The following is a 24,074-nucleotide window of genomic DNA, read 5'->3' on the forward strand; positions in this document are numbered from 1 at the left end:
TGTTTAAATGAGCATAGTCCTAAAAATGACAGTAAACCAGAAAAGGTTGAAGAGTTGAAGAGGCTTGAGTAGTTGATAAATGAGTACTCCTGGTCTGCACTCCATTCGCCAACTCAAACTAGCACCTTCTCATTTATCCAATAATCCAACTACTCAAGCCTCTCTAACTCGGTAACCTTTTCTGTTTTACAGTCATTTTCAGAACTACACACATTTTTAAGAAATATTACTCTAGGACCTACTCTCAATGTTTATCTTCCAATTTCTCGCATATCAATTTTGCTTCTTCGGAAGAAGTAAAATTGATAGGCTAGATATTGGATGATTGAGAGTATGTCCTAGAGTTGACGACCTCTAGATGTTATGGTTTCTGGGCTTGACAGTTATGACATAGATTCCATATTTCGCTCGAGTAACTATAGCCTGCGTTCAGGCGCGTTAAAGTGATATCGGGTCCGTGTAAAATAATTTATAACTTTTCTACTTTAAGGGGGGGGGGAGGGGTGCAACCCTGTCCCCCGCTTCCGGCGCCTATGAGGAAAATAACTATATATATATATATATATATATATATATACATGTATATGTATATATATAAACTTTTCTCGGAGAGGGGAGGATGGCGAGAAAAGTTAGATCGAATTTTCGCCCATAGGGCTTCATCAGGAAAATATATATGTATATATATATATATACACACACACACCCTCACACACACACACACACGCACACACACACATATATATATATATTCCACTCTCGCTTCACGCTTGCATTATTGTGTGTTTATATATTCACCAACATCCTGCTCATAAATGCAAAAATTGCTTCAGGTATAAACTATTATGAATGAAATCTTCAGCTCGTGCTTCGCACTAGCAATGAGATACCAATAATGTTGTTAACCATTTCCGTCAGTCATATAAAAAAAGTTATGGTGCTTATAAAAACTCAATTTTAGGGACGATTGAAAAATAGTTCACGATATGTTTTCACACGCATTTTTTAAAATCATAAAACGTGTCTAAAATGTGAATGTCCTGTTTTATTTTCAGCTCGCGCTTCGCGAGTACATTATTAGGCTCCACGGGATACATTATCTTGCTTGTAAAATTAAAGTTAAATGATCGAGGAATACCCCCTCAAAAAATATAGAAATAGAAAATTTGCTCTCCGAGCGGCGAAATATGGATTAAATTTCCAGCTCCCTGTTTCCATTTGCTGATCCGCCCCTACGTGTATACTTGCTTATCATCAGTCTAACTTTCCTTACACGTTATACCTGGCAGGCCTATATACACCAACAAAAAGTCTGCTCTGACAATTTCAAATTTGCCCCGCCCCCTTTGCGAAAATGCTAGATCCGCCCCTGGGAGGAGGATCTTAGTACTGATTGCCTCACTGTAGAAAAACAGTGGGGGCAATTCGTGTAGGCCTGACAGGAATTCCTTGGATCTGCGACTGGTATAGGCCGGCAATTTAACCTGTCGTGGTCGAAGAGCTGATGATAATAACAAATAATATAAAAATAGAATCACCATTCATGTTGACCCTTTCCTCGTATAACAAAACAAAACAAAATACACACACACATGCACACAAACCGGTCAGGGTGGGGGCGCCTGCCCTGGTTCCGCGCCTGGATTGAAACATGGGAACTTTGAACTTTCTGTTGAAATAATATACATTTCGGCCTTGTTGCAACGGACAAATTATCATCATTATGTAGAAACTGGGAAAACCCAGCCTCTGGGAATCCCCAGCTCGAAGTGCGATGATGTCACCTCGCGCGCGCGCGCGACGGCGGCGCTCGAGTGACATCTCATGCATGTACTGTGTGATGAGGAGTGATCCCCGCGGATCGGAGAGCACTTCTATTAAAAACGAACAATGCAATGGGAACATTGAATTTTGTCTGAAACATATTACGCCTAAATCAGGACTTTGTAAGCGAGTAAATTAAAACTGCAGTCATCTTACAGGTTTGTCTTAGTTATCTCCAGACAGAATTCTAATCTACTGTTTTAGTGTCAGCGTTGTCTCAGAGCAAAGATCTCATGTTCCATTTCAACGTTAATCCTAAATCTACACCAGGCTCGACGGGAAGGGTGCGGTTTGCGTCGTGTTTTACATGGTAAGTTAATCAATTAAAGCATTTTTTTCACTTGGAAATGCAAGGTTTATGTTTCTGATACAGTCAGATGCAATAATGTGTGTGTATGTTCTTACAGGGATGGTCCGGGCTGAAAATATTTATATCTTAATCCATAGAGTAGAATTCCGAAAATTTCATCAAAATCGGATAACAAATAATAGAGTTTAAAGTTTAGCAATATTTTGTGAAAACAGTCGTCATGATTATTAATTAGGTGGGCTGATAATGTCACATTCCCACTTTTCGTTTTCGTATGTTATTACATAAAATCATATTTTTTTTCATTATTTCAGAATAATATGTTTCCCTTATGATGAAATAAGTTGCTGCAATAAATATCTAATGCATCACAAACTCAGTTATCAATCCAGTTTTTCTAGATCTTGAAGAAAAAAGTTAAAATAATACTAATTTCATATAATAAAATGCAAAATAACAAGTGGAGATGTGACACCATCAGCCAACCTAATGAATATTCATGACGACTGTTTTCACAAAATATTGCCAACATTTAAAACTCAATAACTTTGTTATTTGTTATCCGATTTTGATGAAATTTTGGGCATTTTGCTTAGTTAATTCTACTCTATCTATTAAGCTATAAATACTTTCAGCCCGGGCCATCCCTTAAGTGAGAAATGTATGAGAATGATGATTACAATCTGGCAGCTGTGTTGTAGTGCCTTGCCCTTGATGCTCGGCCTTGGCCTTAAGGCGCCTTAAGGCCTACTTTTTCAAAGCCTTGGCCTTGAACATTCAAGCCTTGGCCTTGGCCTTGAGGATTTTGAGCCTTGAAATTTCAAGGCATTTTCAAGGCTTTTTCAAGGCATTTTTTGTACTTTCATTTATTTTTATATAAGTAATTATAAATGTTATTATTTAATGAGTAATTGTTCTGTATATTCAATGGCACTACTTCCATGCAGTCAGCAGTAGTAAGTGTACTAGCAGTGCCATAAATTGTGATTATCACCATCATCAAGAATTATCATCATCACATTCATTTATGTGACAAAGAAAACAGTATATGATGAAAAATAACATTATTTATTGGTAACGTATTGTAATCATGACTAATGATGATAATAATGATAGTAATAATCATTTTGATAAAGATTAGAGTGATTTGATGGCAGGATTAATTCTGACAGATCTGACAGCTAATTTTGACAACAATTTTCATAAAGAATGATAACAAGGATTTTCCTAGTATTATATTTTCTTTGGCCAAGAAGAATGTTTTTTAAGTCTTAATGATATTTTGAAAAGATTTGGTAAACTTGAACACAATCTTCAATTTTGTCATATCCAAATGGGCTATGTCAATGGCATGATGAACCAAAAGTTTTGAGGGGCCAAGCATGGCATATATATATATAGAGCAAAATTTCTGCCAAAAAGTTTAAAGCAATTGAAGTGAGCGAGTGAGCAAAGTTTTTTCACTTTCTTACTATAAGAAAAGCTAATTTTGTGATAGATTGTGACAATATGTAAAGAAAGTAATATCACACTTACTCCTTTACCTTTCATTTTTTCCTTTTCTAAGATTATTCTTGGTGGTGGAACTTCTCTCTCTTTTTTTTGGGGGGGGGGGGGAGGGGGTTCTGATATTTGTAAACAGGTGAGAAAGTGGGAATATAACTCGATTTTGTTAGTATTCTTTATTCCGATTTTTTTAGCTAAAATAAGTGTAGAAGATACATGTAGAAGAAATGAGAATTAAAATCTAAAAGGGGTTGTGTGCAGGAAAACAACATGAAAATGGACACGAGTCCTAAAAGTGACTCATTTTCAGGTCATCATTTGAAAATTTCAACTTGTGCTCTCTTGCCTCCCCCCCGAAAAAATACTTGTTGGAAAAAATGCCCCTTTTCCAAAATCGAAAATGCTCTTTTTTTCCAAATGAAATATGCCCTTTTAAAATGAAATACCTTGAAGTTTTCAGGCCTTGGTCTTGGCCTTGGGTTTCCATGCCTTGGCCTCAGCCTTAGGTATTGAAGCCTTGGCCTTGGGTATTAAAGCCTTGGCCTTGGTGGTTTATGCCTTGACTACAACACTGCAATCTGGTTATTTATCCGCTTAAAACATATTGTACGCATCGTATGATTATTCATATTTTCCTCCAAGTGCTGAGTCATGTTTGGTATTTGACAACTGGTCAAATGATAACCAATCAGGTGAGTTTAAAGGAGAATGAAACCTTTGGAACAAGATAGCTTGAATGTGTGAAAACAGAAAAAGCAAAGAAACAGATCAACGAAAGTTTGAGGAAAATCGGACAAATAATGAGAAAGTTATGAGCATTTGAATATTGCGATCACTAATGCTAACGACATCCTTAAATTGGCAATGCGACAAAGATGTGTGATGTCCACTCACTTGTCAACAACTCTTCCCATTACTATATTGTATATATCACACTTAAATTGCCTCTTTTATCACATCTATCAGTAGGTCATTGTGTTCTTTCTGTAGGAGGGCATGTAATACAGATTTTTAAAGAATACATCATGGATAAAAAGTTTGTATCTACATAAAAAATACATTTTTAGGGTATTTTTAGTCAATCAAAGGGAAAGTTGTTCACATGTGACATCAGACATCCGTGTCACATTGCCAATGGGAGGATCTCCATTGCTTAGTTGTTCCTATTCTTTGTTCTTTGTTCCTTGTTCCACATGTTTAATTCCCCTTTAAAACAGGCATTGTAATAAATATTTTCCAACATATAAGTCGTGGACCTGGTTCATACAGTACAACTTGAAATGGAACAAAATGGTAAATAGGCTGAATAGGGATTTCACAAAAATATTTAGACGAACTGGTTGTAGCCGAACTATTCGAGAAGACACCAAATAGAAAGTAGACGAAGTGAGTGTAGACCAAATTCACGTGGTCCACCATTGGTGGAATACCTTTCAAATGAGCGTGTAAATTAGTTATTAAAACCATGTAATTAGGCTGAGCTTGTAAATTAGTTATTGAAACCATGAAATTATGTTCACCTGTTGAGGACAGTTGGGTGTCAATGTGTCTTGACAACTTTTGAGTCGTGGGTTATGCGTTTGTTATTACACAAGAGCATTGTTTAATTTAGACATAAAACAGCTTTATCGATCACCAATTCAACTTAGGTAAAATTTTATCAGTAGGCCCTATTTACCAAGGATAGGATTGGTTGAGTGTTTTGATGAGTTTCTGTCAGGGTCAGTTTTTGTCTCGCCTGTATAGCATAGCGAAACTGTATATAGGCGCCGCTTTTCCGACGGTGGCGACGGCGCGCGGCGGCGTTGGCGGCCTCGTCCACATTGAAATCGTAAACAATTAAGGTTAATTTTTTGAAATGCCATCATAACTTAGTACAGGACCTCGTTCATGAAACGTGGACAGAAGGGTAATCATGTATTACCAATCATCCTACTCAAGTGTCAGGTCACATGACCCAGGTCAAAGGTCATTTATGGTCAATGAACTGAGGCCATGTGGGGTAATCATTATCGAAATCTTAAACAAGGTTAAGTTTTTTAGATGTCATCATAACTTTAAAAGTTTATTTATCTAATGAGTCCATAACACTTTAGGGTAATGGTGTATCACTGAAAAACTGCCTGAGTTTTAGGCCACATGATCAAGGTCAAATGTCATTTAGGGTCAATGAACTTTGGTCATGTTGGGGGTATTTGTGGAATTGTCATCAAAACTTTTAAATTTTATGGATCTAGTTCATGAAACTTGGATATAAGAGCAATCAAGTAGGTATATCCTGTATGAGTTTCAGGTCACATGACCTAGATCAAAGGTCATTTAAGGTCAATTAACTTGGAACTTGTTGGGGGTCTTTGTTGTGTTGGCGTCATAACTTTGAAAGAAACAGAAACAAAAGTTTATGGATCTATTTCAACGAGCTTTTGTTGGGGGTATTTGTGGAATTGTCATAATGTTAAAAGTTTATGGATCTAGTTCATGAAACTTGGACATATTATGAGCAGCCATGTATCCTTGAACATCCTGTGCAGGATTCACGTCACATGACCTAGATCAAAGGTCATTTAGGGTCAATTAACTTTGATCATGTTGGGGGTATTTGTTGAGTTGGTGTGTCACAACTTTGAAAGAAACAGAAACAGAAATTTTATGGATCTTTTTCATGAACCATAGACTAGTCAAGTATGAATGATTGTTTTGCACATGTCTCTGTCACATGATCAAGGTCAAAGGTCACTTTAGATGAGGAATTGATGAGTACATGAAATGAAAATGACAACATAAAGCACTGAGATATACAATTTCAAGGAGATGATATGCAAATAAGGTGCATTAAAATGAATATCAGCAAACATCATCCGACTGGGCGAACAATGACACCTCATTTGTTTGGTTTCAGAGAATTAAAATAGAAACATTCAAACGTCAACTTTTGGTGTATCGTGACTCCTGAATTAATATTTCAACGCCTTTGATTTGTCAAAACTTTCAATTAAACCTTTAAGTTGTTTATGGGTATACATGTAATACATTTTTATGAGTAATCTCAATAGGGAAAATATCTAGCTCGGAGGTGACTATATTTTCAGTTTCATTTTTGTTGTTATCTTAAGAAATATCAAAGGACTTCGTTTTTTTTTCAAGTTAGTATCAGAGCAAAAATTCTTGGTCACTTCTAAGCTTTATTCAGAACATGAATATTTAAAGCAGTAATCACATATCTATGTAAATAGTGTGAGTGCGAAGCGCGACCTTTTTTGTCATGTATTTTGCCCTAATATTAAAACATTCTGGGCAATGTTTGTGATCCTTAACGAAATATGAAACCAACTAAACAAAACATTTTTTATATATGCTTTGATCTGATCAAAAAAAGATCTGTTAACGGCTGCTTGCAGTTAGCCATGAAGAGGTTACATATATCAACACTCAAATAATGCGAGTTCGAAGCGCGAGTTAGAATTTTAGATATTTCTATACCTGAAGAATAGAAATTCTTAGCACTTTTTGTAACCGTGAAAAGGATAAGTATATTAATAAACAATAATGATTCGAGAGCGAAGCGCGGAAGGAAGAGCGGAAAAAATCGAGATTTACATGAAAATCGGACACTCTATTCATGTTTTTAAATCATGAAAAGTATGAGTATTTGGAAATCTTCCTACATTAATGCGAGCGTAAAGCGCGAGCAGAAAACTTTTGATCTGAAATTGGATAATGATTGAATAGAGAACAAGCTTTGTATCTGAATAAACATGCGCGCGCGTGTTTCAGATTTCGACCTAAAATCTGGGCATTCTAAATACTATTTTTGTCATGAAAAATCAATAAAGCGAGCGCGAAGTGCGAGCTTAAACTATATGATATTCCGATCTGACATGTCTGAAAAGGGGTCAATTTAAGCTCTGTATTTCAAGCACTTTTTAGGAAAATTGTGAGGTAGACATGGATCACAGTAAAAAAAGAGCTGATACGTTTCATTATTATTACTTTGAGTTTCTGTCATATAGGACCGGGACATTCAAAGGACATTATGTCATAATTACAAAACTGATGAATATCTTCCCATTTCCCTTCCTAAGCGCGAGTTGAAACTTGTCGATATTCTAATCTGGAAAAGGGAAAATTTGATTATTAAATTAATATCTTTTTTATCAATCTAGTATGCCTAATGAGAGCGCGAAATCTGTTAATATCATTGCCTGAAAACTGGACATTTAAAGCACTTTTGTAATTATGAATAAGATGCATTGGTTAATATATTTTCAACAATCAATGCGAGCGCAAATCGCAAGCCGAATTTTTTTATAAACTGTCATGAAATAGGAATTTTAATTAGTTTGTTATAGAATCATTAGTGTTGAGATATACATCACTCACCAATCAAAATGCGAGCGTGCAGCCCTCGCTGATACGTTTTGACAATCTGACCTGAATAGGGATACTTTAAGAACTATATGGAATACAGGAAAATAATAGGTACCTGACAAATCTAATTTTGCGTGCGCGCAGCGCGAGCAGAAATGTTAATATCAAGACCTTAAAACATATACATTTTAACAAAAAAATCCACTTGTAAATAAAAAAAAATAATAAAAGTTCGATTTCAGAGCTGAAATATGTTTGGTGTGTTGACTTCAAAATTTGATATTTTAAGCTCATATTGAGCAAGATATGTAAATCACCCAAAAGGCAATGCGAGCGCGAAGCGCGAGCGAAAATTTTATATAGTGACATGAGATTTTTTAATAATTATTTTGTAAGTCTCCCCTCATCTTGTTTTATTCACTCGTCATCCTCCTCGTATAACTCCAGATTAGTGTCAAATTAACACCAATAAAAACCACATGAACACTTCTTACGAACACGCATTAGTTTCTATTCGTGTCGGTTTAGTCCTTTATCAACAATGACACCGGTTTTGTGTCATATTTAATACCAGGAGTATGGAATCTAACACCAACCTTTTTACATTCTGGGTCAGTTTACACATTATTTAATCAATATTCAAAGGACAAGTCCACCCCAGCAAAAACAAATATATTTTGAATAAAAAGAGAAAAACCCAACACCGATAACACTGAAAAATCATAAAAATAAAACGTGAAATCAGAAAGTTATGACATTTTAAAGTTTTGGTTGATTTCACAAAACGGTTATATGTACATCCTATAATTTTTGAAAAATGAAATATTTTGATTTTCTTCTCATTGTGATGTAAAACAAAGGTTTATGTTCTTCCCTGATCATGTGGAATTGCCATTGCTTTAATATCTTTGTTTCAATCATAAGGGTTTTTATCGTCAAATCTGTAAACATTATTTTCAATACTGTATAGATTAAACAGTAAATAAAACCCAAAGAGATGGTGAGTGGGTGACATCGAAAGATACTAGATAGCTGGATTAATGATATTGATACTCCCTTTAAAACCTGGGAAAACCCGTTATCACCTAAACAAATAAAAAAAAAACTATGATATCTGATCAAGACGGATCAACACTCATGTCATGTGCTTTTTAAATGACATTGCACGCCCCGTTAATTCTAACAGTCAAGATTTTGTTAACTTTACTCGTAATGTTGTCATTATTATAATTGTGTTATTGTTATCATTTTTATCGTTATGATTATATTCATTATCATCTTCATTCCTATTTTTTGAATTTCATTTGGCACTTATAAACGCTATAATGCATTGCATGCCCGTTAAGTTTAACTTTCATGATTTTGTTAACTTTTCTCTTATTATTGTCATCATGATTGTTATTGTTATTAGTATTACTATTGTTGTTAACTATCGTTGTAACCATTACCATTATCATTATTATTCCTATTTTTTCTATTTTTTTAAATTTAATTTGACATTTATAAACACTAAAACACTAGTATCTGCATAATCAGATTAAAGAGGGAAACAATAACTACAGGACGGTGCATTCTATAAGGAAAATAACACTGGGATAAGAATGAGAAAAGCTGTCAAAATTTTGTTTGGAAAAATGTAACTTTATCATAACCGGCAGGTCTTCCGCCCCGCACCCCCGATTGCATCCGGGTCAGAATATTGAAATATAACAGATTCAAGGTAAAATGTAATCTGGCAACATGTGATGTCCCATATGCATGGTATGCGATCTGAACATTTCAAGCAATTCTCAAACAATACCGCATTTTTAGGAAGGAATTATATCATAATCGCAATCTTTCAACAAAATATTACTTTTACCAGTAGCGTTAATTATTAGCCCAAAAAATTGGGGGTGCCAGACATGGCGCAGCAGAAATAAATAAGAAAATGTGCGAGAGAGCGGAACAAGCATAGCGAACGAGCAAATATTTTCAAAAAAAAAAAAATATAATATTTTTTTTGAGTTTGTCAAATTATTGAGAAAATTATATAATATTTCACCCTTTTCCCTTTCCTTTTCTTTCCCGTTCTCCCTTTTCTTCGTCGTGAAACTTTAAGGGGCCATTGCCACCAAGCCTCCCATAATGTGCGCGCCAGTAACTCGTACCCCTCTTTTAACATGTTAAAATGTTCTTATATCCTTTCTTCTCATGATGAATACTGGAGAATTAGAATTGTTCATATTGATTTAATAAATTTCCAATTACTTTTATTTAGATAACAATTGCCACCTACTCAGATCCAACAATATATAGACATTGGGATGATGAGGGTGGGTATCTTAGACCAAGATGCAACCCTTCCCTCTAGGCTAAAATGATTGATTTATCTTTCTTTATTGAGATGATAGATAATTTTCAGAATAGAACCTTTGCTATAAATCACCATCATACAATATCATATTGTAGAATGTCTACTCCCCAGTATATATGTTTCTATTACTATTTTTTTTCTTGGAGAAAACAATTATCCAGTTTATGCAGTCTCGGATTTTTATGTGTAGCTTAAATGAAAAAGAAGTTGAATTGTATAAAACATAAGATAAAAGAATATCAATGAAAAGACGATGAAATTGAATAGATAAGAATGTTATATGAGCATTTGAAAGTTAAGATAAAAATGCCCTGGAAATCCTCCCACCGGCATTGAACTAGGATATGTGACACTGACTTAACTGTATATCAACAAACATATTAAAATGCAGATCGGTGGTGATGTCACACAGGAAAAACTTCACCATTACTCTCAGTGGCGTACCGTGGGTCACGGCATTGGGGGGGCACCAGCAAAAAATTTGAGTCCCTTAGAGAGCGCGCAAAGCGCGCTCAGTTGCCAGCTATACTGACCTATTGGAGACATTTTAAGGACATGCAGTGCCATTACATACATACATACATTTAATATTTATTTAGCGCTTTTCCATGTAAACATGCTCAAAGCGCTTTACAGTATCATATTATAATTAAGTTGAATATTCTGCTCTCCAAGTGCTAACAATATTAATCAAATGGATATTACAAAGAAAATAAATAGGTCTTTAGTTTGTTTTTTAAACGGATATGTATCTCACTGATTAAATAATGCGAGCGCGAAGCGCGAGCTTGAAATTTTTGATATTGAGACCTAAAAAGGGACATTATAAGCAAATTTTTTGTAGCAATGATACGTACATGTCTTGCTAAGCAAACAATACGAGCGCGAAGCGCGAGCTGAAATTTTTGTATAAATTGACCCCAAACAGGGACATTTTAAGCCAATATTTTAGGAATCCATTAAGAGTATACATATCTTAGCGTAGTCATCTAAGTGCCATCCTTTGCTGCTTTTCATAGAATTACATAACACATTAAACACTTTTTGTCGTCATTGTAATCATGATAATCATACGCATCTCACTAATCAAATAATGCGAGCGCGAAGCGCGAGCTGAAAATTTAGACCTGAAGAGGGGCACTAAAAGGCTCGTTTCTAGGAATTCACTTAGACCGTACTATTTCACTAACCAAATGATGCGAGCGCAAAGCGCCAGCTAATTTTTTTTTTGTACATATTGACCCAAACCTGGATATTTTAAGGACTATTTTTTTTTGGGGGGGATCCATTAAGAGTATCTCACCATTGTCATCTAATGCGAGTGTCAAGCACTTTCTGATTATGTTAGAATTGCATCTAAACACATGAAGCACATTTTGTTGTCATAGTCATACGCATCTCACGAATCAAATACTGCGGGCGCGAAGCGCGAGCTGAAAATTTAGGAAATTCAGAACTGAAGAGGGACATTCTAAGGCTTGTTTGCAGAAATTCACTAAGACCGTGCGAATTTCACTAACCAAAATGATGCGAGCGCGAACCGCGAACAGAAATTTTTTGATATTGAAATCAGAAAAATTGATATTTTAAGGACTGATTTTAGGAATTCATGAAGAGAGACATCTCACCAATCAACTAATGTGAACGTTAGCACGGACAGGAATTGTTTTATATTAAGACCTTAAAATAGGGTAATCACTTTAAGTGGTCATGAAAAAGAAGCAAATGTCACTACATAAAACAATAATAACTCGAATTGCGAGGAAATATATTTGGTGTATATTGATTTGAAAACGGGAGGTTGTAGTACAGCACGATTAACAGGATTGTACATCTCGTTAAACGGTCTATGCTAGCACCAGGAACAATGAAGATAGGCTCTGAGCAAATAATGTTTTATAAAGGTATGAAAAAATGCTTCTTATATAATATAACATAACATAATATAACATTTTAATGAACAATAATTTCTCCTTCCCCCCCGACGTTTCTCTTCTCTCCCTTTCTCCCTCTTTTTCTCCTTTTCCCCGTTTTTTTTTTGCCAGCCGATTGGGGGGCACGTGCCCAATCCACTGATTACTCTGGTATATGTGCCACTTGTCTCTTTGTCCTAGGTTGCTTTATTGCGAGATATGCAACACAGATTTTACAAAATATATGATGGACGATCAGGTTATGCCCCATGCATCGTTAGCAAAAAAATAAATAATAATAATAAGAAGTTTTGAGGATATTTTCTGTCAAAGGGGAGGGGGGATGTGTTGATAAGTGACATATTAATTTGTCTCATTCCCATACAATAGGCGCTCTTTACATTAAAGGTAATGCTCATAATGTTCTTAATGTTTGTCCATTTTCTTCACATTGAAGTTACTTTTTTATAATTTTTCCTTACAAACTCCAAGGGTTTTAGCGTCTTCTGGCTAAAACAGTACATAAAACAGAGAGGTATGGGGCAATACATGATGTTATTGTTATCTAATGGACTGTCACAACAACGTTCTTTAGTTTTACTGAAATACAAATTTAAACTCGCACCCCACCAACAACAACCAATATCCCTAAATTTGATGATGCTGCTGGTTGTATTTTACTCTAGAAACTGTGAACAGGAAAACCCTTCTTGAAAGATGGAACGTGGCGGACAGAGGGGCGGCTATCAAGGTTGGAGGGATAGAAGGGGGCGAGAAGGCCACCGAGGGGGACGAGGAAGGGGTGGAGGGAGAGGAAATGACAGAGGAGAAGGGAGAAGGGATAGAGATGAAGATGGAGGAGATTGGAGAAGGGGAAGAAATGAAGACGGAGGAGATTGGAGAAGGGGAAGAGGAGCAGGAAGAGGAGCAGGAAGAGGAGGAGGAGGTGGTGGTGGATGGAGAGGCAACCGTCCACGAGGAGAAGATCGTGAACACAACGATGGCGGAGATGACGAAAATGGGTGAGATAAAGTTTCAAATGAGTTCACAAGTCAGCTATTCCAAAAAGTCAAGCCAGGTTGTGCTCCATTAGAATGATTCTGAAGGGATCAGAAGATACTTTTCGTGTCAGAAATGATCCAAGAATAAGGTAAAACGAATGAGCCAGACTATGAATCTGTAAAGACTTGTTGACATTTCAATGTGGGTCGTGTGGTCCAGTGGTTAGATCATTTTACTCATAATCGTCACTCTGCCACTATCTCCACTTTGATAAAAAGGCCCGAGAGTAATATCTGTTGTCTATAAGGTCAGCCACAATGACTGATTAATTTGGACATAAAATGTTTCCTGGCTAAATGGTTAGATACCAGCAGAACGCTGTCCTGCCGAGTTCTTACGGTAGTTACCATAAACAGAAACAGAAATGATATACCGCTCCCCAGTAGACCATGAACATAACACAATCACATTTTCACATGGTGTGCCACTTTCCTGCCCCTTTTGCAATTTTATATGAGTCATCGAGTGTATTGTTGAAGAGTTGATTATTTATGAAAAGTAACACAAAATCACGAGATATATGCCAATCGGATAGAATTCATATATAAATGAACCTCTGATAACAACAAACACAATCCAACCTCCAGTATACATGTGTGATTGCAAAATGATGAATATAGATTGAACAAACCCAACATTTCTTTTACAGAAAAAAACTCATGTTTCTTTTTATTTCTCATTCTTGTATTAATATTAATGATTTAAAATAATATGTTCTTGCTCTTTTTGTTTGTTTTATAAACAAGGAACCGTCGTGGTGTATCTCACCAAGACCAACAAAGGAGACCTCGTACAGTGCATCCACTAGGCTACAAAGCATTGGAATCGCTCCTTTCAAAAGACCCAGATGAGGCAGCTCAAGAACTAGGTTCTCTGAAACAAGGTCTTGGCAAGCTTCTAGATATGTCGGATATACGTTATGACCTGATATCACTATTGCTTCAGGTCTATCACCATGTCTGCCAGGCACAGGTGTCCAATGAAACTATCAATATGCTTTTAGATATGCTCGGAAGAAATGGCTTCATTAGCAGACATCTCACTCTCCATCTTATCGCGATGCGTACAGAAAGGAGTAGCACCAAACTACGGGTCATGCCCCGATCCATTAAGGACATTGCTCGAGTCTTGTCAGAGCTGCAGCAACGTCTACCGAGTTACCTTACAGATGTGGAAGTTGCTGCAACACTCCTTGAAGACGCTGTCAAATATGCAGAGAAAAGGAACATAATTGTCGATGACACAGTCCAAGAAGAGGTACGGCAACTTATAAGATTTCATGATGCAATTCAACAAGAAAAGCTGAAGAAGCAACGTACCGACACCGAACCCAAAGAACCCCCGCCCGATAACTTCCGTGAACTCAGTGTGTTTCCAACCTCCGACGAATTGACAGATAATTCTCTTCGTACTTACCTTCGAGCAAACATAATAAAGGGGAAATACGAGAGCGTTGAGCATTATCTCGACGTTCAATTCCGTCTTCTTCGCGAAGACTTTGTCCTTCCACTAAGAGAAGGCATAAGTGAGTACAAGATATCCACAGCTCGTCCAGGGAAGCGAGACAAACGCTTTCAAGACATTCGTCTGTACTACGATGTAACATTAGATGAACCACTCTATTCCCAAAGCGGAGTTACATTCAGAATTCACTTTGATGAGACAAAGCTTAAAGGTGTTCGTTGGCAATCATCGAAGCGATTGATCTATGGTTCACTCGTCATCTTGTCACCTGATGATTTTAAGACCCTCGTCTTCGGTACAGTTGCAAACCGAAAGCCTGATGATTTGGCAAAAGGTTTCATAGAAATTAAACTGGAAAGGGACGAGGAAATTGCAGAGATATTCACTGAAAAGACATTCATAATGGCAGAGTCTTCCGCTTACTTCGAAGCTTACAGACATGTCCTGAGCCGCATACAATATGTCACTGAGCAGTCACTACCCCTAACTGATTACATTATATCGGCATCACCAATGGTACATGCACCTGCTTACATACGGAACAACGTGTCCATCGAATACGACCTATCACCCCTCGTCTCTGATGACGTTCCTCACGCAAAGCAAACTGCAATGCGTATGAAGAACGTGAGGATTCTTGATGATCGCGAATGGAAAAGGCTAGGAAACACTGGCCTTGACGAATCTCAGCTTCGCGCCGTAAAAGCAGCGCTGACTCAAGAAATGACAGTCGTACAAGGCCCACCTGGCACTGGGAAAACTTACATTGGGTTAAAGATAGTACACACTCTTCTCCAAAACAAGCATATTTGGAAGGAAGATCGAGATTTTGCACTTGCCGGAACTACACGGCGAACGAACAAACCAATCCTTCTCGTTTGCTACACAAACCACGCTTTAGATCAATTTCTGGAAGGGGTTGCATCGTATAATAGTGACGGAATAGTTAGAGTTGGAGGTCGAAGTTCCAGTGAGGCTCTGAAGCGATTCAACTTAAATTCACTCAGGAGCTCAAAGCTTCGGGAAGAGACACCTCGACATGTGAGACGAAGGATCGGTGAGGTTCGTGGAGAAATCGAAAGTCTAGGGAGAGAAGTCAAAGGCCTTCAAGACAAGATTAACCAAACAAGGAAAGGTCTTCTTCATGAAAGAGTCCTCAAGAAGCACATGACCGACGCACAAGAACAAAGTCTCAGTCAAGGTAACTTCTCTATGATAAAAGGCCAGTCCCTTTTGGTACATTGGCTCCTTGGTGATGTACAGATGGGATTTGTAACTGGTGACCTCGATATTCGTGAATATCAGGAAGCGCAAGATGAAGAAGGAGATGATGAAGGAGAACAGCTGGATATCTTAGAAGATGCAGATATTCTTGAAGAGATGAGACGCCTAGATGTTGACGACTTACGAAATAGAATATTCACAGGAGATACCAATGTCAACTTCGATGATGATACTTTGGCATTCAGACTTAACGATATTGACAACCTGGAAGCCGGAGAGTGGCACCAGGACAGAAGGCAATTAAAAAACAGAAAGCGCAACTTAGAGAGAAAGCTGAGGAGCAATGAAAGAATGGACGACCAAGAGGCGCGAGCAGTTAGGAACATTTGGCGTCTTGAAGAAGCAGGGCGATGGAGACTGTACCGATATTGGGCCCACTTACACCGCAATGAATCTCACTATCAGCTCGTGGAAATGCAACGACGTTTCACGAAAGTTTGTCAGGAACTCCGCGAGGCTCGCAGCCAAGAAGATTTTGAGATACTTAAAAATGCTTCAGTCATAGGTATGACAACAACTGGAGCTGCAAAGTTCCATATGCTTCTTCAAAGAATCCAACCGAGAATAACTGTAGTCGAGGAAGCTGCAGAGGTATTAGAAGCCCACATCGTGACTGCATTGACCGAGTCATGCCAACATCTCGTTCTGATCGGAGATCACCAACAACTTCGGCCAAGTCCTACTGTCTTCAAGTTAGCTACGCAGTATCACCTGGACATATCTTTATTTGAACGTATGATAAATAATGGAGTTCCTCACCAGCAACTGATCCTACAACATAGAATGAGACCTGAAATTTCCCGCCTCATGAGGATGGAACGATTGTACCCATATCTTAAAGATGCGAATTCTGTGAAGAGATTCGACGATATCCTAGGTGTTACAAAGAACATCTTCTTTCTTCACCATGAAAAGGAAGAAGACTCTGTGGATGAAATGAAGAGTCACTCAAACATTCACGAGGCCAAATTCTTAGTAGGGCTTTGTAGGTATTTTTTGCAGCAAGGATACCTACCAGAGCAGATCACCATCTTGACGACATATTCTGGTCAACTCTTTGCCTTCAAGAGGAGGATGAAAAAGACCGACTTTGAAGGCATCAGGGTTGCTACTGTTGACAACTTTCAAGGAGAAGAAAACGACATAATTCTACTCTCTCTCGTTCGCAGCAACAAGGAGGGAAGCGCTGGTTTCTTGAAGATCGACAACAGAATCTGTGTAGCGCTCTCAAGAGCAAGAAAAGGGCTCTACTGCATTGGAAATTTTAAACTCCTTGCAGAACAGAACATTACAGGGCAAAGCTTGTGGAGAGAAATCGTAAAGGATGCTGAGGTGTATGGCAACATTGGGAAGACCTTGAAACTCCAGTGCAGAAACCATCCTGGGACACAGAATGAGGTATCAAATGAAGATGATTTCGCGAAAGTCCCGGAAGGCGGATGTTCTCTACCATGTGAGGCGCGTCTTATCTGTGGTCATGTTTGTCGAATGCCATGCCACCCTTCGGACATGAACCATGAAAACTACAAGTGTCGTCAAAAGTGTACGAAGATTATCTGTACGTCGGGTCATAGATGTATGAAGCTGTGCTACCAGCCTTGTGATACTCAATGCCAACGAATGGTCAACAAGGAACTGCCTTGTGGCCACTCCCAGAAAGTGCCCTGCTCCAAAAATGCATCAAATGTTATCTGCGAATCGCAATGCCGTAGGATATTGGATTGCGGGCATCGATGCAAGGAGCCATGTGGAAAGAAATGTACAGAGAAATGTGAGGAAATGGTTCGTCAATCTAACTGGCCCTGTGGTCATAATGTCAAAGTCAAGTGCTCTGATGGTCCCGAGTCTTGTCCAGCACCTTGCTCAAAGATGCTGAGCTGCGAGCATCAGTGCAGGGGTACGTGCGGAAAGTGCCATCAAGGACGTCTTCATGCATTCTGCAGAGAAAAATGCGATCGCACACTTGTTTGCGGACATCCATGCCTGTCGACATGTGCTGCAGATTGCCCACCATGTACAAGAAAGTGCGATAACAGATGTCAACATAGTAAATGCAAGAAGAAATGTGGAGAACCATGTGTCCCCTGTGCAGAGAAGTGCACCTGGTGGTGCCAACATTTCCGCTGTCGGGCAGAGTGTGGACAACCTTGCGATAGACAACCGTGTAATGAACCTTGCACAGTCAAGTTAAAGTGTGGCCATCCTTGCATTGGACTCTGTGGCGAACCCTGCCCCAAGAAGTGCAGAATCTGTGATAAGGATGAAGTGACAAGGATCCTGTTTGGCGACGAAGATGACGATGATGCTCGGTGAGATTCGATTTTTTTTCTGTTAATATCTCCTAAAGAGAAAAATAATAAGAATGCCCAGTTGTCATAGGTACAGATAATTAATGAAGAAAAGGGGATACATACTTCAACGTGGTTGTAGATTATCATGCTTACTGAAATGTTCATGAGTGGAAAATAAAAATAAGATAATAATCATGGTACTAAAACTCGTCTGCTCTTCTTATGGGCATCGTTTCCGTGTGTCACATACTACTCTGCATGGCTACCCATGGGATCTACCCGTTAGGTGCTCTCGGGTACGTTGGTAAACCCCCAAATATTGGTTGTCACCTTTTAAACTATCAATTACTTCTACATGTATTTCGTCTAAAATGTTCTCCTGTTTACTATACATTTCGAAAACATTCCACCTAGTCCCCCCCCCCCCTTTGAAAGAGTCAATAAACGTTTCTTTTTAGAAAGATGTTCCGGAGTGTTTGAAAGTAGGGAATCATTATCTATTGGTAACTGTGTCCAAATCATTATACCTTGTTCAGATTCGTGGAGTTAGAAGATTGCAAGCACGTGATTGAAGCAAATGCTCTTGACCAGTGGATGAAGACGGACACCGGAAGTGATAACACATCAGGGACAATTTCCATCAAGGTAACTACGATTTATTTCTCGTTAAAATCCACCTTGACGTCAAGTTGGTTTCGATTAATGTAGAAAAGAGATATATATCCATAACAGTTGGGCGAAATCAATCGAAGATTGGCAGAATTATGGATTTTCATAGTTCTGATTTTGTGACGTCACATGCGAACCACTGTATCATATAGTGTCACATGTGACGTTGTAAGAAATACAGATTTTTATTTTATTTTTATATGGTTCAAGATGATAAAAAATAATTTTCTAACGAAGCGAGTTTAGAATATTTTTAATTACAATATTTATTGCGCAAGTAATATTTCAAATTGTATGGCATTTAAGGAATTTTATGGAATTTGTATCATGACACATGGGGGAGCTGTAATTCTGTGTAAATTTTCCCCGACCATTTGTAATAACCTTTTTCTTTGCTTTCATTGAAATCAACTTTACGTCAGAGTGAAATTAAAAACGATTATCTTATAATAGAACTTGAGATTGTATATAATTTTTTGTTCCCGTTAATGATAAAAAGAGTAGGTAGTAGCACTGTCTGTGTAATGTGTGAAAGTTTTAGAACAAAAAGATGAGATGCTCAATCATTTTGTTTCTATATAATGTGTAGTTCCTACCTATGATCTCGGCCCAGTTGATTTAACAACTGGTATTGTAACTTTGACATCAATTGTAACTGCCAGGGTATCATGGCTCCACAACCAATAAAAATCAAGGATTTCATAGAAGATATTGATGAATGGCAAAGTTAATATAATAGCAAGGAGCTCCTTGATATAGACACTTTGATGCAACGGGGCATGTATGATCAATGAGTATTTCATTATCGTACTGATAGTTGAAGTAAAAGGTATACAGTCTGCCCTTAAAAGCACATTTTAGTTTTGGTAAATCTCCCAAAAGTTGAATGTCGCTATTCCATGTAGTTACGAGGTTATATGCACTAGAAATACGTGATGTGAAATATACGCAATAAGTTAGTCTTTTATTGGGTAATTAAAAAAAATATTCAAGAAAATGTTAATCAAATTGGTCTGGTGCCAGATCTTAATAAACCGATAAAATATCTTGGATTTTGTTTTCCTTATTTTTGTATACAGTGCTTATCAAAAACAAATGTTTACACTTAGAAAAATTCCTGTAAATATATACATTTGTAATATTGTAGTAGGTAATATTTGACGGAAGGGCAATGACCACCAGAAGAGCTGATGAAGTCGTACATCTACTCAAGGAGATCGCCTCAAAGTCCGGCGCACTAGGAATTACTGAGAAGGAGAGAAGGGACATAGTCTCAGCCATAGGTCTGGCGAAAGGCCATTGGTATAAATGTCCCAAAGGCCACGTCTATGCCATTGGGGATTGTGGTCGTGCTGTGCAGAGTTCGAGGTGCCCTGAGTGTGGTTCAGGAATCGGAGGAACCGGCTACCGTTTAACAGAGGGCAATATGGTTGCTACAGAGATGGAATGAGCAAGACAAAAAGAAAAGTCGAAGCTACTTAATTACATCGGCAACTTTGACTTTGATAAAATACTTTACAATTGGAAATCAGTGTTAGTTTGGTGAAATCAAAAAGCAATGTAATGTTCATACAGTTATTTCAGCGCCCTCCCGATATGTTATCTTTAATTGAAGATAGAACAGTGAGATGTTTAGCATCTCAGCTTTTACAGAATTATACCAGCTGAAAAGTCAATAGAGTAGATAAAAAATTAAAATTACTATATTATCGCCTCATTTAAGTATTCGAAATAAACCACGCTTTCACATACTGCTTAAATGGTGAATGTTGTTTAATTATTATATTTTTACTTACTTATATATTGGTGTTTTTTTAATATAAAAAAAGTGCATGAGTAACCGTAAATTGGATTACTGGTCTGTGTATGGATAAGTAATTTTATGCAAATTCTTGATATGAATACGGAATAAATATTTCTGTTATTTTTTGGTACTAACATTTTCAACAGACTCTAAGACCAGAGTGACCAAGGAATTACCAATGGTTCAAACATCTCCTTGTCAGGTTATATCCGCACGTTCGCCGTATCCACAAATGTATCGTTTTCACACAATATATCCATAATATCTGCGGATATTTATTTCTTTAAAATACTGTTTGGGGGTTACCGCATCGTGTTTAACAAGAGGGAAATGATGCCCTTTGTGCTGACATATTTTTGTGTGTGAGAGGCTAATTTTTGTCTCAAGAACTGCTGGGCAAGATGAATGAATTATGGTTAGCATTCTCTAGACCAGTGCTTTCACACATTTGTGCGATAAATTATATTTATTATTATCTAAGCTCTATTCAAGAGTAATGCTCTACCGAATTTTCCTATTTCATATTTTGTTTTATTCTGCTTTTGTTTCTCAAAGTTGAAGGAATGTCCTTGGTGCAAAAAACCAATACGGCGCAACCTCCGATACGGAAACACCATTAAACAAGCCCTTAATGACATAAACGCTGTGAAAAGAAACATCTTTGGAAACGAAACTACAATATACTATCTCCGACAGTCACTTCGTGATAAGCTGAGTCTCGAAGTAGAGACCATGGGTATGTTAGCAACCTCAAAAGATGGGAACCTATTCCCTAGAGAAACAGATGCCCATCGATTCTACAGTATGATCAATTCGACTTCTGCTTTGAGCCATGGGGAAGTTACCGCCTTAAAAAACAGAGTCGCGTTCTTGGAGGAATTGAGAAAACAGTCCAAACGCCTCAAATCACTACCATCCTCATCTAAAAATAAGTTGCACATGAAACAGGTGAAGGATGATATACAAGTCCTTCAGAAGTGGTTGTGCCAGGAGCCAATCAACAGGATGTCCCAACAGCAGACCAATGATGCCAACATGGAAGCAAAAAGACACGAGCTAGCCTTAAAGCTCTTCAAGATCCTAGCCGCGAAACCAGCTGCTCGTGAAAAGGCTAGAAAAGAGGTGAAGGACACCGAAGAGGAACTCTTTGGTGGGAAGGTCATGACTGCCGAACGAGCTCATACAGTAAACCGACTCCTCACAGAGATCGTTTCTAAGTCCGGCGCACTAGGAATTACTGAGAAGGAGAGAAAGCAAATCGTCTCGGCCATAGGTCTCGCGAAGGGTCATTGGTACAAATGTCCCAAAGGGCACGTCTACGCCATTGGTGAATGCGGGGGCGCCATGCAGGCTGCCAAGTGCCCGGAGTGTGGTTCAAATATAGGAGGCACAAGCCATCGTTTGACAGAGGGCAATAGAGTCGCTACAGAGATGGATGGGGCAAGATACGCAGCATGGTCTGACCAAGCTAATATGGGAAATTTTGACTTGGATGATATGATTTAGAATCAATTATTTTAAGTTAAGGTGTATTTGACCTTATGACCTCTCTATTTGTAAATATGTAATAAAGATATCGTCGAAAAGCAATTTGGAAAACCATACTTAAATCAACCCGCGTTTTACTGTGGATATCAGATCTAACCCAAATCTTTGATCTCACATCCAACATTGCCAGCAATAACAACGGAATGACACTGCTGTCAAATGAATTGTCTGATATCAATATTAAGATAATGTGAACGATATCATCTTGCATGTTACCTATGAATCAAAAAAAGGTTTTGGAATGGATAACTAGAACAAATTCATGCTGTCAGTTAATAGGTACAGGGATTTCAGCGACGTGGGGCAAGCCCTTTAAAGTTATCCCATATTTCTTGACCTATATATTTTGTAGCGAGTTTTGAGTCAGGCGGGATTTAGTATCCAAAATCCAGAAAACTTACTGAGCGTATTATTAAACAAGGTAGACGAAATCTTATACATTTATCCATACCTGAATAGGAATTTGATTAACCCATAATCGCGCATGTTTTGATAATACTTATTTCCATTTATGCTCAATATTATGCCGGTTTTTGTTTTACGAGTAAGTAAGAATGCTCGTCTGTAAATTTATATTTGATTTGTATAACTTTGTAGTATGTTTTAAATGAGAGTGGAATAAAGAGTTGAATTAAATTATTACTTAAAGCAGACCCTAAGGCCGACGGAAATTTGTAAATAGCTTAAGTATCTCACATTAGTTGAAGAAAATAATAAAACCGGTGATAAGAGGTTGGTTATATGCATGGTATATTCAAGGGTATGCTACGCATACGATAATTGTTTGGCCTTTCATTGTTACATTCGCAAAAGTACATGTAGTATGTGAATAATGTTTTTCTTGAAGTATATTGTGAATATATTGAAATAACCAAGTTTATGTCGCAAATTAAATTGAATGCGTTTTACACAAGACTGCACACACAGGCCTATATGTCCGATGAAATCATTGGACAGATTTTAATGTAAGATTTTCAGAATGACAATATTTTCATTTCACCACGGTAGAATCAATCCAACCGTTGTAAATTCTTAATCATCTTAAATTTCGTTAATTCACTCGTAGTTAAAGGGGAATCCAACCCAAATAAAAGCTTGTTTTTATAAGGAAAAGGAAAATCAGACAAGTTGATAGTTGAAAGTTTGAACAATATTGGACAAACAAAAAGAGAGATATTAATTTTTAAAAGTTGTAAATATTGGTAATCACTATACCCATGGAGATTTCAAATTGGCCGCATATGGGATGTCATAGTGATGTAAGGCAAGGACTACTCTTCCATGTACTCCAATACATATTATGGCTAAAATGTCATTTTCCCCAAAAGTTTTATTTCAAATTATATTTTTCTTTCATGAGGACATAAAACAATATACTACATGGGTTATATTTAGATTACTGCCCCAGGGGAATGGATACTTAGGAGAAAACCACAAATCCCTGATAATAAAGAACATGGCCTATGGGAAAGTTGTCCATGCCCCTTGTCATAATTTACTTACCCAGTTGCCAATTTGAAATCTACATAGTATTAGTGATCTCAATTTTAAAGCAGCTATAACTTTCTTATTGCTTGTCCAATTTCTTTCAAACTTTCACCATTCTGTTTGATTTATTTTTCTCCTTCCCAACACAACATTTTATGGCCAAGGCTGAATTCCCCTTTAAAGAATT

The 24,074-nt window shown here is 37.5% G+C and overlaps 1 protein-coding gene across 2 annotated transcripts; it reads left to right on the forward strand.

The window, feature by feature from the left end:
- Nucleotides 1–1,841: 1,841 nt before the first annotated feature.
- Nucleotides 1,842–23,094, forward strand: LOC121407409 (NFX1-type zinc finger-containing protein 1-like). 2 transcript variants are annotated; one of them, XM_041598470.1, is made up of 5 exons: nt 1,842–2,134; nt 12,964–13,299; nt 14,086–18,396; nt 18,915–19,023; nt 21,407–23,094. In XM_041598470.1, exons 2-5 carry the CDS (start codon nt 12,995–12,997, stop codon nt 22,355–22,357), a joined length of 5,676 nt encoding a protein of 1,891 aa, XP_041454404.1. In that variant the 5' UTR covers nt 1,842–2,134; nt 12,964–12,994; the 3' UTR covers nt 22,358–23,094. The 2 variants fall into 2 exon arrangements, with proteins under 2 accessions (XP_041454404.1, XP_041454405.1); XM_041598471.1 differs by lacking the exon at nt 1,842–2,134 and having other exon boundaries at nt 12,953–13,299.
- The last annotated feature ends 980 nt before the right edge of the window (nt 23,095–24,074 follow it).

This window comes from Lytechinus variegatus, chromosome 2, assembly GCF_018143015.1.
Source record: "Lytechinus variegatus isolate NC3 chromosome 2, Lvar_3.0, whole genome shotgun sequence".
NCBI classification, from domain to species: Eukaryota; Metazoa; Echinodermata; class Echinoidea; order Temnopleuroida; family Toxopneustidae; genus Lytechinus; species Lytechinus variegatus.